The sequence below is a fragment of the Paramisgurnus dabryanus genome, chromosome 5, assembly GCF_030506205.2.
Source record: "Paramisgurnus dabryanus chromosome 5, PD_genome_1.1, whole genome shotgun sequence".
NCBI classification, from domain to species: domain Eukaryota; kingdom Metazoa; phylum Chordata; class Actinopteri; order Cypriniformes; family Cobitidae; genus Paramisgurnus; species Paramisgurnus dabryanus.
The window spans coordinates 26,234,524-26,249,823 of record NC_133341.1 but is presented as its reverse complement, the minus strand read 5'-3'; the positions used below and the strand labels follow the sequence as shown (position 1 = coordinate 26,249,823).

At 37.3% G+C, this 15,300-nt stretch overlaps 2 protein-coding genes across 2 annotated transcripts in view; one reads left to right on the top strand and one right to left on the bottom strand.

Annotated features, from left to right (window-relative positions):
- limk2 (LIM domain kinase 2) overlaps positions 1-2,533 on the top strand; it is a 32,805-nt gene extending 30,272 nt beyond the window's left edge. Inside the window, exons 14-16 of the mRNA XM_065250701.2 lie at positions 378-433; positions 619-776; positions 1,145-2,533. Of these exons, the coding sequence (XP_065106773.1) occupies positions 378-433; positions 619-776; positions 1,145-1,310 (380 nt within the window). The 3' untranslated portion in view covers positions 1,311-2,533. The remainder of the gene's footprint in view (positions 1-377; positions 434-618; positions 777-1,144) is intronic.
- A 1,882-nt stretch (positions 2,534-4,415) lies between these two features.
- Positions 4,416-13,585, bottom strand: pik3ip1 (phosphoinositide-3-kinase interacting protein 1). Its single transcript, XM_065250700.2, has 6 exons — positions 13,334-13,585; positions 12,920-13,033; positions 12,437-12,553; positions 10,142-10,336; positions 8,741-8,819; positions 4,416-5,797 (listed from the first exon to the last, which is right to left on the bottom strand). The coding sequence occupies exons 1-6, from the start codon at positions 13,401-13,403 to the stop codon at positions 5,578-5,580; spliced, it is 795 nt and encodes a 264-aa protein (XP_065106772.2). The 5' UTR covers positions 13,404-13,585; the 3' UTR covers positions 4,416-5,577.
- Positions 13,586-15,300: the final 1,715 nt, after the last annotated feature.

Below are 15,300 nucleotides of genomic sequence, written 5' to 3'. Positions count from 1 at the left end.
TTGAAAAGTTTTGGATGGTGTCGCTGTATCTTGGATGTCGTTATTTGGATCGCTTAAGTCCGCCCTTTCGTGACATAATGCCGCTTTGACTAAAGGAAAGAAGTCTGCTGAGAAGCTCACACAAGTGCGAGGTCAGGAAAAGTGACCAATATTCACCGAAAAGGAGGCACAATTACATGGGACCTTGGGTTAATCTTTTCATGTTTTTAAAGCTCACCAGAGCTTAATATAAAAGTCAAATATTGTAAAAGGCTTTTATTGGTGTTCATGGTTTTTGTGTTGCAGTAAATGGCAATCATCTGCTTTAAACCATTGTTTAAGTCACATGCTGTGAACTTGTTTTTCTTGATTTGTTTTTGTGTGTGTGTGTTAAACAGGTAAACGCTATGATGAAAAGGTGGACATTTTCTCCTTTGGCATTGTGCTATGTGAGGTAAGACATATTTGTGGTGGTAAACTCTCACTGGTTGTGTAACTTACGGTGCCTTTGTCTTTAATGCAGAGTGTATTTTTTTTAAGAAATGGCATATAAATGTTGAAATGCTGAAAACTAGAGGAACTCGGAACTGTGATGTTTTATCATTTTTTTCACTTTTTCTTCCTTTTTCTGCTGTGTAGATAATTGGCCAGGTTAACGCGGACCCCGAGTGTCTTCCAAGAACGCAGGATTTTGGGCTCAATGTGCGAAAATTCATGGAGAAGTTTCTTCCGGATGACTGTCCTCCTGCTTTCTTCCCATTGGCTGTGGCTTGCTGTGACCTCACCCCTGACAACCGGTAAGTCATGTCCATTGTCTTATGACAGATCCTGTGAATTTCCTTCTTCCTTTAGCAGTGATTGTAAAGTTGGGATCAAAGTTTACAACAGTACATTTTTGTGGTTAAAGATTTAAGCCTGCAGGTGTTTTTTATGTGTTAATTCTGTTAACCGTTTAGATGTAAAAATAAATGCATAAAAGTGTATTATTGTATCAAAAGTTACAAAAACGTATAAAAATCAGGTGTATGCCATGTCATTTATCCATATCTGTATCAATTTATCCCTTAAATTGCAGCTGCACCACAGACAATGGTAACTAAAACGACCCCATATGGAAGGAAAGGCCCCTCTTTTACCCCCTTCCTCTTCCTGTTTTATTTTTCAGGCCTCCTTTTCAGAAGTTGGAGGATTGTTTTGAGGCGTTAACTCTGAATCAGGAGATGGGTATTCATCTACCTGCTGAACTGGATGAACTTCAACAAAACTTCTTAATGACTTATGGACCGAGTGGTATTGTTGCCTCTGAGAACCAAGATGGCAACAGGACCTGATCAATGGGAACAAATAAAGAGATGTGCTGGAATTTTTTATGAGTTTACAAAACTGATGCATGCAGGGAACGTGGACGCCTGTCTTGAAAATATCTGTCACGGCATTCAGATTTCTGAGGGCATTCTTGAACTGCAAAGTGGTCTTTGCTAGATTCTGTTAAGGGAACAGGTACATTTCAGTAACCTTGAGCTATATTTTAAAAGCCAGTTATGCTTGTTGCTTCTGTCTTTTACTAAATGGGTGCTTAACCCATTTAGTGCAATTCAGTGCCTACCACTGATTGAGTTTCGCCAGGTTACTTTACAGCAAATTTGACTAAATGTATCAGCAAAGTGGGATATCTAAAAACTCACCTTGAATGAAAGAAATTGATTTTTCAGATTTGAGGTGTAGCAGCCATTGATGTTGATGAAGTATTTTGATGTCGCAACTTTATCAAATTAATCTAGTAGATTCTTATGACTTAAGTTATTTAAAATACCATGAACTTCAGAAATGCAAATCATGCATTTTTGGACTGCGCTGCCCCCTGGGGGTAGTTGTGCTTATGTGCACTCTTTTACAGTATGGTCATTTCTGTACCACTAGCACTTGAGGTCACAACCTCTGTAACTGTATAATCCAAAGACAGAGAATGAAGAAACGGTTTTGAATTATTGAGTTCTGATCTGGTTTTCCACAGGTGGTTTTCTAGAAATGCTTTCTATATTGTAGCTTGGTACATCAGATGTTTTTTTTTACTGAAGTTGGTCATTCCGGGGTCTTGAACTCGCCTGACAAATATGCCACAGCAAGAATATATTTTTTTTCAGCTGTATCTAAACCAAGTGAAACGATAAGAGACATCACAATGCTGGATTTTGACTGGCCGTTTAAACGTGTTTTCGGTTTCTATTGAAACAGGCCATGATTAAAACATCTGCAGTCGCAGAATTGAACGAGTGATGTGAGGATGTTTGTAAATGATGTAATCCTCACTTTGATCACAGATGTTTAAATTAAAACTGGATATATTTGTTGTGTTTGTATAAATCTGAAATCAACAGATCATGGGATAATGTGTATTTGTAGTTTGATAATGTTGGTTGTAGAATGTGAAAAGTGTTTTTCTAGTTGTAGCTGTCAAAGGTACTAGTATGTACAAATTATAACCACTACTTGTACTTGTACACCACAGAATTCCTACAACATTTGTTTTGTGAATAAAGAGTTAAATGCAGTGTGTTAATGGTCATAGTCATATTTTTTTACACATATTTTTTATTCAGCCACGAGGAGGCGCTGCTGTTAAACTGTTTGCTTGTGACTGTGGTATGAATGTTATTGAAACGTTTCAAATTTATTTTAACACTGATTAGCAGCTTCATTCACACATAAAAACAGTTTTATACTTTAGTTTTTAGTAAGGTTTAAAACTGTAGTATCTTAAAATGTAATGCAGTTTCCATAGTCAATGCTTAAGTATACATAATACTATAGTATAAGTGTATAGTTTACTATCATAACTACGTATACTGCAGTATTTTATATGGGTTTGATTAATTCACACATTTGATCTAAAAAAAATGTTAAACGCATGCCATTTCTGGTTTAAATATGTTCTTAATAATGCTGTGACGCACATTATTACAGATAATTATTTTGTTTCATTGTGATAATATAAAGCGCGTTCGATTATATGCGACGCCGCAGGAAGTAACAGGCGGATGATGTCAAAGTACCGCGAGAGCGATTCCACATTAGACTTCTCCATTATTTTCCCGAATCGCTCTCGCGGTACTTTGAAGTCATTAGCCTGCCACTTCTTGTTGCGTCGAACAGAGGGTATGCAAGACGTCACTTTTCCAGAGCTCGTCCTGTTTTGAGTGGCAAAACATTCAACAAAATGAATGTTTTCATCGCGGCTGCTGCGAAAACGCCAGTAAAACTGAAATTTTTCAGTTTAAATTGAATTAAGTTGGCCTTAACAGTGAACCTAACAACTTGCCAAACAACCAGTAGTCTGTGCACATTGGCATATGGCCTGACATTGCTTTTCCTGACATATATGTTTGTCTTGCCTAAAACTATTAAACTATCCCACCTTTGTAGATTACACCTTTGTAGAGAACACAAGGCTCATCATAATGGGTGTTTTTAATGAAGGCTCACTGACAAAACTTTGCAATTACACGTGTAGTTTTATATGATTTTTATCCCAAAATTTTACATACCTTACATACTGATGTACGTCTCCTGAGTGTTTTTTTTTTTTTTTTTGCAGTCTGGAAAAAAAAACGCTCCACATTTTTGTTGAATCTGTTAGCACAGTCGATCACACAACTACTTTTTCCATTTTAGACGCGTTTTTCACACTATGCTAATGCTGTCGCACACTTTTTGCCACTCAGTGGGCGTAACCGCAAGCACATTTGCCGAAGGTGACGTCACGTGCATGCCCTCTATTATTTTTTAAGAACTGTAGTGCTTGGCGGAAGTTTTTAATGTAAAAAAATATATATATTCACACATTTGTTTAACAGCTGTATATACAATACATAATGCGAATATGTAAACAAGTTCCCAGACGTATATGTTTCCTTTAATTATTTAAATGTTCTTCTTTCTTGTCATATATGTATATGTGTATGTATGTACCCAGAGCGTTTGTGAAAAAAAACCCACAAATTCCTTTGTGTTTGTTTGTGTGCACCTCATTCTGATATGTACGTTAACGTCATCATAATTCTGTTGCTGTTTTTGCGTCGTTGCTATGTTCTCCACGTCATGCCTAACAACCACCCTTAGCTTTTCTAACTTAAAGGAGTAGTCCACTTTATAGATGGGGCCCATTGACTTACCATTGTATTTTTTTTCCTACTATAAAAAGTCAATAGACCCCATCTTTAAAGTGGACTACTCCTATAAAATCATGGCTTTTGTATTGCTTTATTTCACATACCGCTCCATTGATTTAAAATTGAATAATTGGTCCATATGGAGTCAGCTATTCAAACACTGACCATTTATTCTCATAATAATGCCATTAAAAATAGCTACTCTGTACTATTTGTGGAATTCCATGTAGTGTAAAATATTGCAAGAGAACATCAAAGGGGACAACAATATTTTTCTTCTCTTTTTTATTTCATCCCACAGCAGTAAAAAATCTGCCAAACATAAAAATGCAAGTTCGACCTTTTAGAAAACAGAAGCAGTTAAACTGGTACAGTCCCATGTATTTGAAAAAAAAAAAACTAAAATCAAAAACAATTTTTTTATGACACAACAATTTTCAAACTGTTTGCTGATAATGAATTTAAGTGACTACAATCACCACAAAATGAAAACACTTTTTGTAACAGATGAAGAAATATGGAACTCGCAGCACTGGTTGATTGTATATTTCAGAGTACATTGTTGTGGACCATACACAAAGGTCTAAATAGGACAGAGGAACATTAACATACATACAACATTTATACAAAAGTCCCATCACAGACCTCTTCTGATTGGTTGGCTGAGGTCTACGGTGCTTAATAACTTCTTAACACTCTTCATATAAGCCAGAAGCAACAATACATTCAAATGTGAATCACAAAGGCAATATCTCCAGAAAGCTGGGGTTGGATTTTCTTTCCTCATCGTTTTAATTCAAAAACCTCCCAACTCTAGCATCCAAGAGCACATGCCACAACAAATTCTTGAATATGGATTTCTGGGATAACACTATCCCTAAGGTAAAGAGGATAGATGTACACCACGAGTTACACAATTTCAGGTTCAACCACACTCTGCACTTCATCTCAGTTGAATGAAGAAAAAATGAGAATGAAAAGAAATAAAAAGTATGGATTGTCTCCCCTTTGTATTGATATATAGCAGTGAATAGGACCGTTACCATTGCCCTTTCAGGAGCAATGAGTATTCATGCTCATTAATGATGAACACTTAAATGCATTTAAATCTTGCATCGTGCATTTAGTTCTTCATGACCGTCCCTGACATGCACATTTATACAAAACCACCGTTTCATACTTTGTCCAATTCCGCCAAGCATCCTACTTTCACCAGTAGATCCAGTGAGAAAAGAGGACACTATCAGGTGACAATCATCCTCGAGGGCAAATGCCCTACCTTTACTTGTCAAACCGAGCTATAAGGGCATGGCACACAAACAGAGCTTAAAAACAGGAAGTAGACTTGGGGTTTGGTCCTCTGAGATTCTGCCGTCCTGCATAGAAGTGTCTTAACTAAGCCTGTCCAGGCTTTCATTCCCTCCCTCCCTCAGGCTCCGGGGGTCGCTGGTGCTGGCCCCATAAGGGGGTCGCCCCCCTCTGCACCCTCCTGATTGGGTGTCTGGTTGTTGGAGTCGGCTCTGATGACGATGGTGTTCTCGTCCACCAGCTCGCAGGTGGGGTTCGTGAAGGCGGAGAGAGGAAGAGTGATGCGATGCATCTCGCGCTCGTAAACGCGCTGGTCGTGCTGTTTCTTGAGGTCACGACCCCTGCAGAGCAGACCCAACAAGTTGATCAGTGCATCATCCATACTCGCATCACAAAAAATGAAAATACTTTATTTATTACATATTATAAATATTTATCAGCATAACAATTAGAGTTAAAGAGTAAAATGTAGATTTTTTTTTTTAATGTGACATTTTGTGACATTTATGAATCTGGGCAAAGGCTTCTATACAAAGTGAATTCAAGGGCTGTGTCTGAAATAGCACACTATACCCTCATTCACTATTCCCTACAGTAGTTCACTAATACAGTCCACTTAAACTGAGTGAATGTAAACGAGTGAGTGAATTTGGACACTAAGTGCCAAAAGCGCTGTGGCGCCATCTTGTATCGAGACCTATGGTCGAGTTCATTTGGCACGGACCTCACTACAGGGTAGCGGCTAGCTATTATAATTTCGGACACCACTACAAAAGGCTGTACCCTCAAATACTGCATATTTAAGGGTATTGGGCGCTATTTCGGACACAGCCAAGGTATCCGTTTCATCTTGTATGTTCCCTGAAAATCAAACCTGTGACCTTTTTGTGCTTCTGACACAATGCTCTACCATCCGAGTCCAGTAATATTTTTTAGTTATGTAGGAATCTTTAATATTTTCCTTTAAATGTCATAACCCCAAACTATGACGCAAAGTAACGTGATATGCAAAAGAAATGCTGACTTTTCAAAAGTCGAAAGTTGACTTGAGCTACTGTATTACTTAACAGCGAGGGGCTGAATACAAGCCCGGTATCTCCTATTTTTAGCAATGACACAAATGGTCAGCTTTGATTCATCATCTACTGCCAAGCAAGTAATGGATATTAAAGATAACTCGAGGTGAAAGAGTTTGAACTGCAGGACTGTACCCCTGTCTTTCCTGTGATGTCCACCTAAAGTACTTCTTGTTCTCTCTCTCTCTCTCTCTCTCTCTCTCTCTCTCTCTCTCTCTCTCTCTCTCTCTCCCAGTCCTTTGGCAAGTTATGCAATCCTCCTATTCTGTGTTATTTTAAATTAATTGTTACTCTGCCCGTGAAAATCCAGCTGAAGTAATTTTTTGCAATTTACTGTTTTCTACATCATATCATTCTATATATTGTAAAGAACATAATGTGAAAATATAACCTTTATATCTGTAATATAGACTGAGTAAGGTCAAACTTTGATGCTCTTAATCATTAGATAAAGAAACTGGATTTCACAGATTTGGTTATTTTTTTGGTTATTTTTAGCGCGATGCTAATGGTCTAATCAGATTCAATGGATTGTGCTAAGCTATGCTAAAAGTGGTACCGCCAAACCCGGGGATCAGCTGAATGGATTCCAAAATGGTAAAAATCGAATAATTAACTCTAGGGGAGCTGGAAAATGAGCATATTTAAAAAAAAAAATGGAGCGTCCCTTTAAGGTAAATAGAAAATAGGCTCTTGAATAAATTTTCCCTAATGCAAAAAACATCATCATGTGTTTTAAATCCAACAGCTTGCTAATACTGTACATCTGCATTTTCAGAATGTGGCTCAAGTTAGATTTGGTTTATATAAGCACCCACTTGAACACGTCAAAATAACCTCCTATATTTAGGATAGACAAGAATCCTCCACTAACAGCCCACACCCTCTCTCTCTCTCTCTTGGCACAGTGCTGGTGTTCGAGGGGTATGTGATGTTATCTAATGTTCAGCCTTGTGATTACAGAGATGACATTCTGTTCCCCGTAAAAGCAACTAGCAAGATCAACCCTTTATCTTGTTCCACAAATTAACACTTCTGAACTGGATCAAACCAAACATCAACTCAATATATACAGTGTTTAACAAATACAGTACTGTGCAAAAGTCTTAGTCATCATGCCAGAATTAGATTTGTTGTTTTTGCAATGTTATAGTGATCATATATAATTGTTTCTCAGTATTTTTAATAGAATAGAATAAATCCAGAAAATACAGGAAATGTGTATGTAGTATTAAAAACTGTATAAAAATGTAAACTGATGTCAAGTTTTTAAGGTAAACTCCCCTTCCACTTGAGCAATAGCAGGAAACTGCAAGAACTCTTAAAACTAAAAAAATTTTTTTTCTAATTTTAAAGAAATTAAAGTCTTTTTACTTTACCCCCTGCTCAAAAATGCTCAAGATGTGTTTAGTCCAAAGAGAGGTCACACTAAGAAGACATTTTCATTCCTGAAATTTTTCTTTTTTTTTTTACATATTTCCTGTATTTTCTGTTTGTATCTTAATAAAATAGATTGAAAAATAAATATGGATGGACATTAACACTTCTAAAACAACAAGTAAAGGTGGTGGTGGCCTAAGACTTTTGCACAGTACTGTATATTAGACCAGTGGTTCCCAAACTTTTTCAGCGTGTGGCCCCCCTTGTGTAGGGTGCATTCCTTCGCGGCCCCCCCAAAGAAAATTTGTGACAAAAAACTGTTCTAAAACTCAACATTTTAATAAAAAAACATTAAATTATACGAAAAAGTAGTGCTTTTGGTTAGTAGCCTTATTTTTTTTAGGTTTAATTACACAGAATTCATGATAAATTAATGTATTTCATAAAATTTCATAAATCTGGGGCCCCCCTGGCACCATCTCGCGGCCCCCAGTTTGAAAACCACTGTATTAGACCACCTATTGGTCTCAAAAACCAAAGTGCTTTAATTCAGACTTGTTTAACGATTTTAAACAGGAGTGATCACTCACCACCCCTGAATCAAAGCGAACCCTGCCAGAGACCACCTCTGCAAAGCGTACCAGGGACCACTTAGATGCACCGCACTCTGGTACGTTACAGTGCGATCACACTAGCCAGGCGAAATGTAATTTGGAAGTCTATCATACTTTGGTATGTTACACATAATACACATGTACACCCTTAGGCAGCGTAGTGTGTAGTAAGCACTAAGGTAGCCCAATAGCTATTGTTTTTTGTTGTACTGACCGCTTGTAGAAGTATCCCACTGTGATGCCCACTCCAAGTAGAATGATGATGGCCATCATGAGAACAGCGAGAACATAACCTAATGTGATGCAAAATATGAAATAATGAGATGATCAACTTCTCAGTTTTCTGGATGCAATACACAGAATTTGCCTGTTTAATGGCCAAAAATGATATTAAACCCATGATTTACTCACCCCCAAGCTGTCCGAGTTGCATATGTCCATCGTTTTTCAGACAAACACATTTCCGGATATTTTAGAAAATGTTTTAGATCTTTCAGTTGATTAAATGTAATGTTAAGGGGTCCACTCATAGTCCACGACCTTCAAGTCCAAAAAAAGTGCGTCCATCCTTCACAAATTAAATCCAAACGGCTCCAGGATGATAAACAAAGGTCTTCTGAGGGTAATCCGCGCTGTGTTGTTGTAGAAATATCCATATTTAAAACTTTATTAACGAAAATAACTACCTTCCGGTAGCACCGCCATCTTAGACTCCTCTGTATTCAGGAGAGAGTATTAGCGTAGTGTACGCACTTTTCTTAGTGACGTATGACAAATTCGGAGGGCGGGGGCACAGAGCAGCAGCAGAGTAGCCTCCGTAGGCTGCGTAAGCTCTCATCCTGAATGCGGATGCGACTAAGATGGCGGCGCTACCGGAAGGTACGGTAGTTATTTTCGTTAATAAAGTTTTAAATATGGATATTTCTACAACAACACCGCTCGGATTACCCTCAGAAGACCTTTGTTTATCATCCTGGAGCCGTTTGGATTTATTTTGTGAAGGATGGACGCACTTTTTTTGGACTTGAAGGTTGTGGACCCCGTAACATTACATTTAATCAACTGAAAGATCTAAAACATTTTATAAAATATCCGAAAATGTGTTTGTCTGAAAAACGATGGACATATGCAACTCGGACAGCTTAGGAGTGAATAAATCATGGGTTTAATATCATTTTTGGCCGAACTATCCCTTTAAAAAGCGTGATAAGAATAAACATACCCAGCAACCAATAGCCGTCATTTCACCGTCTAGGTTAACTTTAGACGTGATATAATCCAACTAGGAGTAACCCACTTCAAGCCAAAATATACCTGAATTCGGTTACATGATGTATATTTCAAGGTGTTTGGTTTTATTTATTTATTTTATGTAATTTAATTCACTGACATCCCAAACTTCGCCTTGATGTCTGGGCTGTGTTTGTCTGGCCATTAAATGACAAATTGCTTGCTGGGATTTCTGTTGGTCCCACAAACCAACATTACAAAACATTTCACAAAAGTAAACCAGATTAGTGGCCACAATAATGTTATCCTACAAACTTCCATGCCCTTATATTATATAAGGCAAGGCGTTGAAATTTGTTTTGAGGTTTTATTGATTAAAACCTACCAAGAGTCCCAAGGTCTTTCTTCTTCTTTGGTCCAGTTCTGACCTGCTGTTGGACTCCTCTCACGGGCTGCACCACTGCATTCTCCACCTGTGAGGGGAAGGATGTTTCCGGTTCAAAGGTCTCCACCGTCCTTGTGCTTGGGAATGTAGGAAGAATGCAGTTCTCTGTACCCAAGGCTTCTGGTAAGTTTTGCTCTGTAGGGTGACAGACATTAATGTATATTTAAGTATAGACTTATGTAAGCCAGCTCAACAAGTCTATTATTATCACACAAGAACTCAAAACTCTTCATACCGATAACTGTGTCATTTAAACAGGGGAATAGTATAATGGTTAATCAGTGTACAGTTCGATACTTTGTTTTTGTATAGTTTGTTTTTTATGATACATAACATGCATATTTAATTTAGTAGCGAGTAGCCATCCTAATATCATTCTCTAATTTTGATTTTGTTAACATTGTATTGAATATTAAATTATACAATTAAATGTTAACACTTTTAAACTATTGGAAGTCAATTGCCTATTTTTATTTCAACAGGTGCACATCATATGCTTTAGTCACACAGTGGAAAACGTTGACGTTTGCTTCTCATGCTATGCTCCAGCCTACTGGATGTTTGTCAACTCTCTCAACTATGAAAAAGTTGTTTACACTCCAGTAGAGTTCAAGTTCATGATGTAACAGCTCAGTTACCCAATCAGCAGCTGTCACTGTGGTGTGCATTTTCTTCTCGGCCAATCAGAACCCCCCCTGAGGGCATGGCCTATACCATTGCTTGAATAGTTGCAGGACAAGTTTCCTTGTTTGTTACTTTGTCCTTTGCTGATGAAGCCTCAAGGCTGATGAGTCTAGACTCATGTTATTGTTTTACTTTATCTTTCCTTTGCAGCTTGCGAAGTTTAAAGGTAAAGGAAACAGCATGCATATGGATTACTGACCGACTGGCCCAGTGGTCTTAATATGAGCTTAAACTGCTGCTTTGTTAAATAATAGCGAAATATTCTGAAAAGATATTTAAAGTTATGTGCAACAGCCCAAGTAGGTTCAGGGGGGAGTGAATGCACTGAAACATTTGGTGTTGACACTCCCTAAAGGATGTTTTTTAAATCATGCTCTACTTTCCTACAAATATTTCACACATTTCTGCATTATGTAAATATTTTTGAATCAGCTTCCTTCAGATTCTAGGAAGAAATTGTACAACCAGAGGTGTAAGTTTGTGGAAACGTGGTAGCATGTTAGCAAGACCCAGCTGTGAAATGCCTCGGTCATAAATCTAAATCACATACATTATCACGTTTTTTTACAAATTATATAGTGCTGAGATGAACATATTTCTGTTTAATCTCATCTGTAGGTTGGGTAGTTAATAAAATTTGTACCGAAACTTTACATTTCAAGAATCATAAATGTATGTTATATATTATATAAAAAGATTTAATATTTGTAAGTATTTAAAGTCACCATGACATTGAAATTTTTTTTTACGGAATATTGTGGTGTTTTTTTTTATAAATTACTTATCTGTGCGTGTCATAATTTGTTTTAAATTCATGTTCCCTCATAATTTGCCCTCATAATAATGCTAATCTCTTCCCCTCAACAAAACAACCTCTCTTTACTTCCTGTAACAAGGAATGGCGGAGGGCTTGTGGACCTGTTTCTGCCCAAGAAAAGATTGCAGTGATGCCGCAGGGATGATATATATTTGTAGGCAAAACCTGATAGCAAGTTAGCATTTTAGTATTTCCAGTTTCAGCCCAAAGTCTTTTAATTTCTAGACCAAACCATCCGCGATATAGGCATCAAGCGCGAGTGCTTTTAATGTTAAATGTTTAATGTAAAGATGCGTTGAGGTCTCGCGGCCGTTGCCGCAGGAAACGTGCGAGTTGAAAAATGTTAACTTTGTCGGAAAAACGTGCTGCGTTAACCAATCAGGAGCTTGAACGTTCAATTATCTTGTTGCACAAAAAGTGTCAAACTTTTGTTAAACACAGATCAAATTTTTTTGCAATAATCCATAAGTCTGAGAAAAATTGAATGGGCTTTTTGGCGAGGGAACCAGTGTCCCGCTAACTTCGGGGTTAGCCTACAAAAATACGTCATCCATGCGGCACTCTATTAGCAACATTTCCCAGCTTCCAACGATCCAATCAGTTCTCAGTGGGTGAAATCAAGTCCCACCCAAATTTTTGTGGTATCACTTGGATATACGTCACGATAGAGAACAGAAGATATATCCATTTCATAGTGACTTTAATATAAGGTCATAAAGAGTTAAGATGGCTACCTTGGCATATTCTGATATCGCATGCCTCTTTTTTGGCTTCTCCATTAGAGTCGGACACATAGCACCAGGGCTTCTCAGAACCATCTGGGTTGCGACAGAAATTGTGGTCACCAACACCTACAGCCAAGAAAAAGCAACACAATAGAAACGCTTTCATTTTGAGTATTCATGGTCAGTGTGACCGTTTGAAATGTGGTCATGGCTATAGTGTGACTATAACACAATGCAATAATTTTTATCAGGATTCAAATAATGCATTAACAAGGTTTTTAAAATCTATAATCTGTAACACCAACAGTTTGCACAATGCAATGCACTGGTATAATTCTTAAGTATGTACTGCTATACATATCCTATATTTCTTTACGTCAAAAATTATGTTTTGGGGTCTCTTTATGAAACCCAATTTGGATTGGTTTTTGTTATGATCCTCTTGGAAATAAAAAGTTTGACTTCCAGCTGTATTATGTACAAACATGTTACCTGTATCTAAGTCAGTAAACTTTAGATTTATCTCGTTCCAGTTGCGACAGATTTTCCCTGTGAATGAATGCTGTTGTCTTCCATTGTAGTCTTTCCCATCAGATGTTATGCACTCTGCCAAAGTAATGAACTTCATGTTCAGTTCATTCCGGTTTTTACATGATGTTCATGCATGCAAACCTTACACAACATTTGCCTTTCTAATACCAAAAATGAAATCTATATCTATATGCCAACATATTATGAACCTTCATAAAACATTGTATACTACTGAATTATTTAAAAAAAAGAATCGCAAAAAAAAAATGCAAATATTAGATGGAAATACACCTTAAGCATTCAACTCATTAAGCCAGGAGCCTTTTTCTTAGAAAGTTACCGCAGTAAGTTACATTGAAATGGGGTCTGTCTTACCTTTAACAACAAATGAACAGCCCACCGACATCGAGCAAACCAAAAACACAACGTGCACCAGTCGAAACATTTTGTCTAATTAGACGCACCGTTATTACCGAGTAATAAGTTATTCGTGAAGAATCGAAATAAAAAATAGCTGCTTTTAAGGATGAGCCTATGGTGAATCCAGCCACACTGCTCTCCAAACGTGCTCTTGTTTTCGTGATTGTCTCTGACTGAGCTGCTCTGGTAAACAGCTTGGAATTCCTCTTCCACTGCGGCTATGAGCGTCCTCCGGGTCCTAAAAAACATCAGTTCTTGCAGCGCTGCGCAGACGCAATAACTCCGACATCCAAACACCGCGAGAGCAATTCGAAAGATGGGCTGTTGAATACCTCTCGCGGTACTCTGATGTCATATGTCGTCTGCACACCTACTCATTTCTTTTCAACACGTATTTACTGTACGTTGTACGTTTTCTGTATAAAAAGTACATGTAATTACAAATGTATAAAGTTTTTTTGTACATTATTGTAGAGTTTTGTGGATCAAAAAATATTAGTCTCCACACGTATAAAAAATGTTTTATCAAATAACAGTGTAGATTTGTTTAATTTAGATCTTTCCGCTTACATTTTCTGTAAAACAATGTTGTATTCTATATTTTCTTCCATAAAACTACAGTTACAAATTGTGGAAAATGCTATAATTGCATTTTAATTAAATATATAAATATTTTATTATATATTCCCTTTGTTTTATTTGGTACAGTTTAAACTTTTGCCATCACAATATACTGAAACAGTTCCTCGGCCTGGCTTATCAATGCAAACTCAAAAATGGCATTAGCATCTCTTCTGATAAAAGCTATGTAAATGAATTGGTTTCTATGCAACATGGCCAGAAGAATGAAATGCAGGCAAGACCTGCGCACATCATCACCAACAATTCATCATCACTGTGCCATTCTCTGTTCATCCATCCTTGTTAAACAGACCTGACAGGGCAGAACTTTATTAGGACATCAAAGAACGAGACAGAAGAGGCGACACTATTAGGAGAAAAACACAGTTGACACACACAGCTCCTCTAGCTTTGTTTATATTTTGGCTCAATGCCATGTGATTACCGTTGCTCATTTGGTTCATTCTGGACAACTCCATGCACACATTCCCTTTGTTTCAAGTAGCATACATTCCTCTTTTTGAGTGCATACTGAACACAACTATTATATGAAAAGTGCCCATCAGTCACACATGTACCTGCTTGAATTAATTTGTTTTGCATAGATAAAGTTAATAAAACCCCAGAAATTATGTTTAGGATTTTGGAAGATCTTGAAGGGTGGAAACAAGCAATCATTTTTAATTGGGGGCAGATTATGTGCTGCTTTCCATGGCTCTGCCTGGTTAATCGTCTTCAGATTTCCAAACGTTGGATTCCAAAGTAAAACTGCACCCATTTGTGTTTAACTGAACATTAGGGGAACTGAAATGAACAAAAGTAAGGGTTGCAGAGGTCTCTCTCTCTTTGCGTGCATGTTTATCAGTTAAGCCGTGGCAGTTTTCACGCCCAGTTAACGTTAGTTGTTCCACTTCTTCAAACAATGACTGGTTTGTCCCAAATCCTGTCGTCTTAAAAGTAAAATTCTGCAAACATTGAGTAAAAAAAATGTATGACATACTTTCACTTGGAACTCAAATGGAAAAGTTTGTGAATAAAAAAGTAACTGGGGTTTGATGCTGTCACTATGCCAAACATATTTTGTGTTGCACAGACAAAGTTATAAAACTTTGGAATAACATGAGGGTAAGTAAACAGCTTAGTTTTAAAATGCATTTACATTTATGCATTCAACAGACAGGGGCCTTACAGTACATTCAGTGTATATATTTACACAGAACGCATATATATATATATCCTGGGAATCTAACCTATGATCTTTGTTTAAATCAAACTTATGAAAAAAAGCTAAAGATCTCACT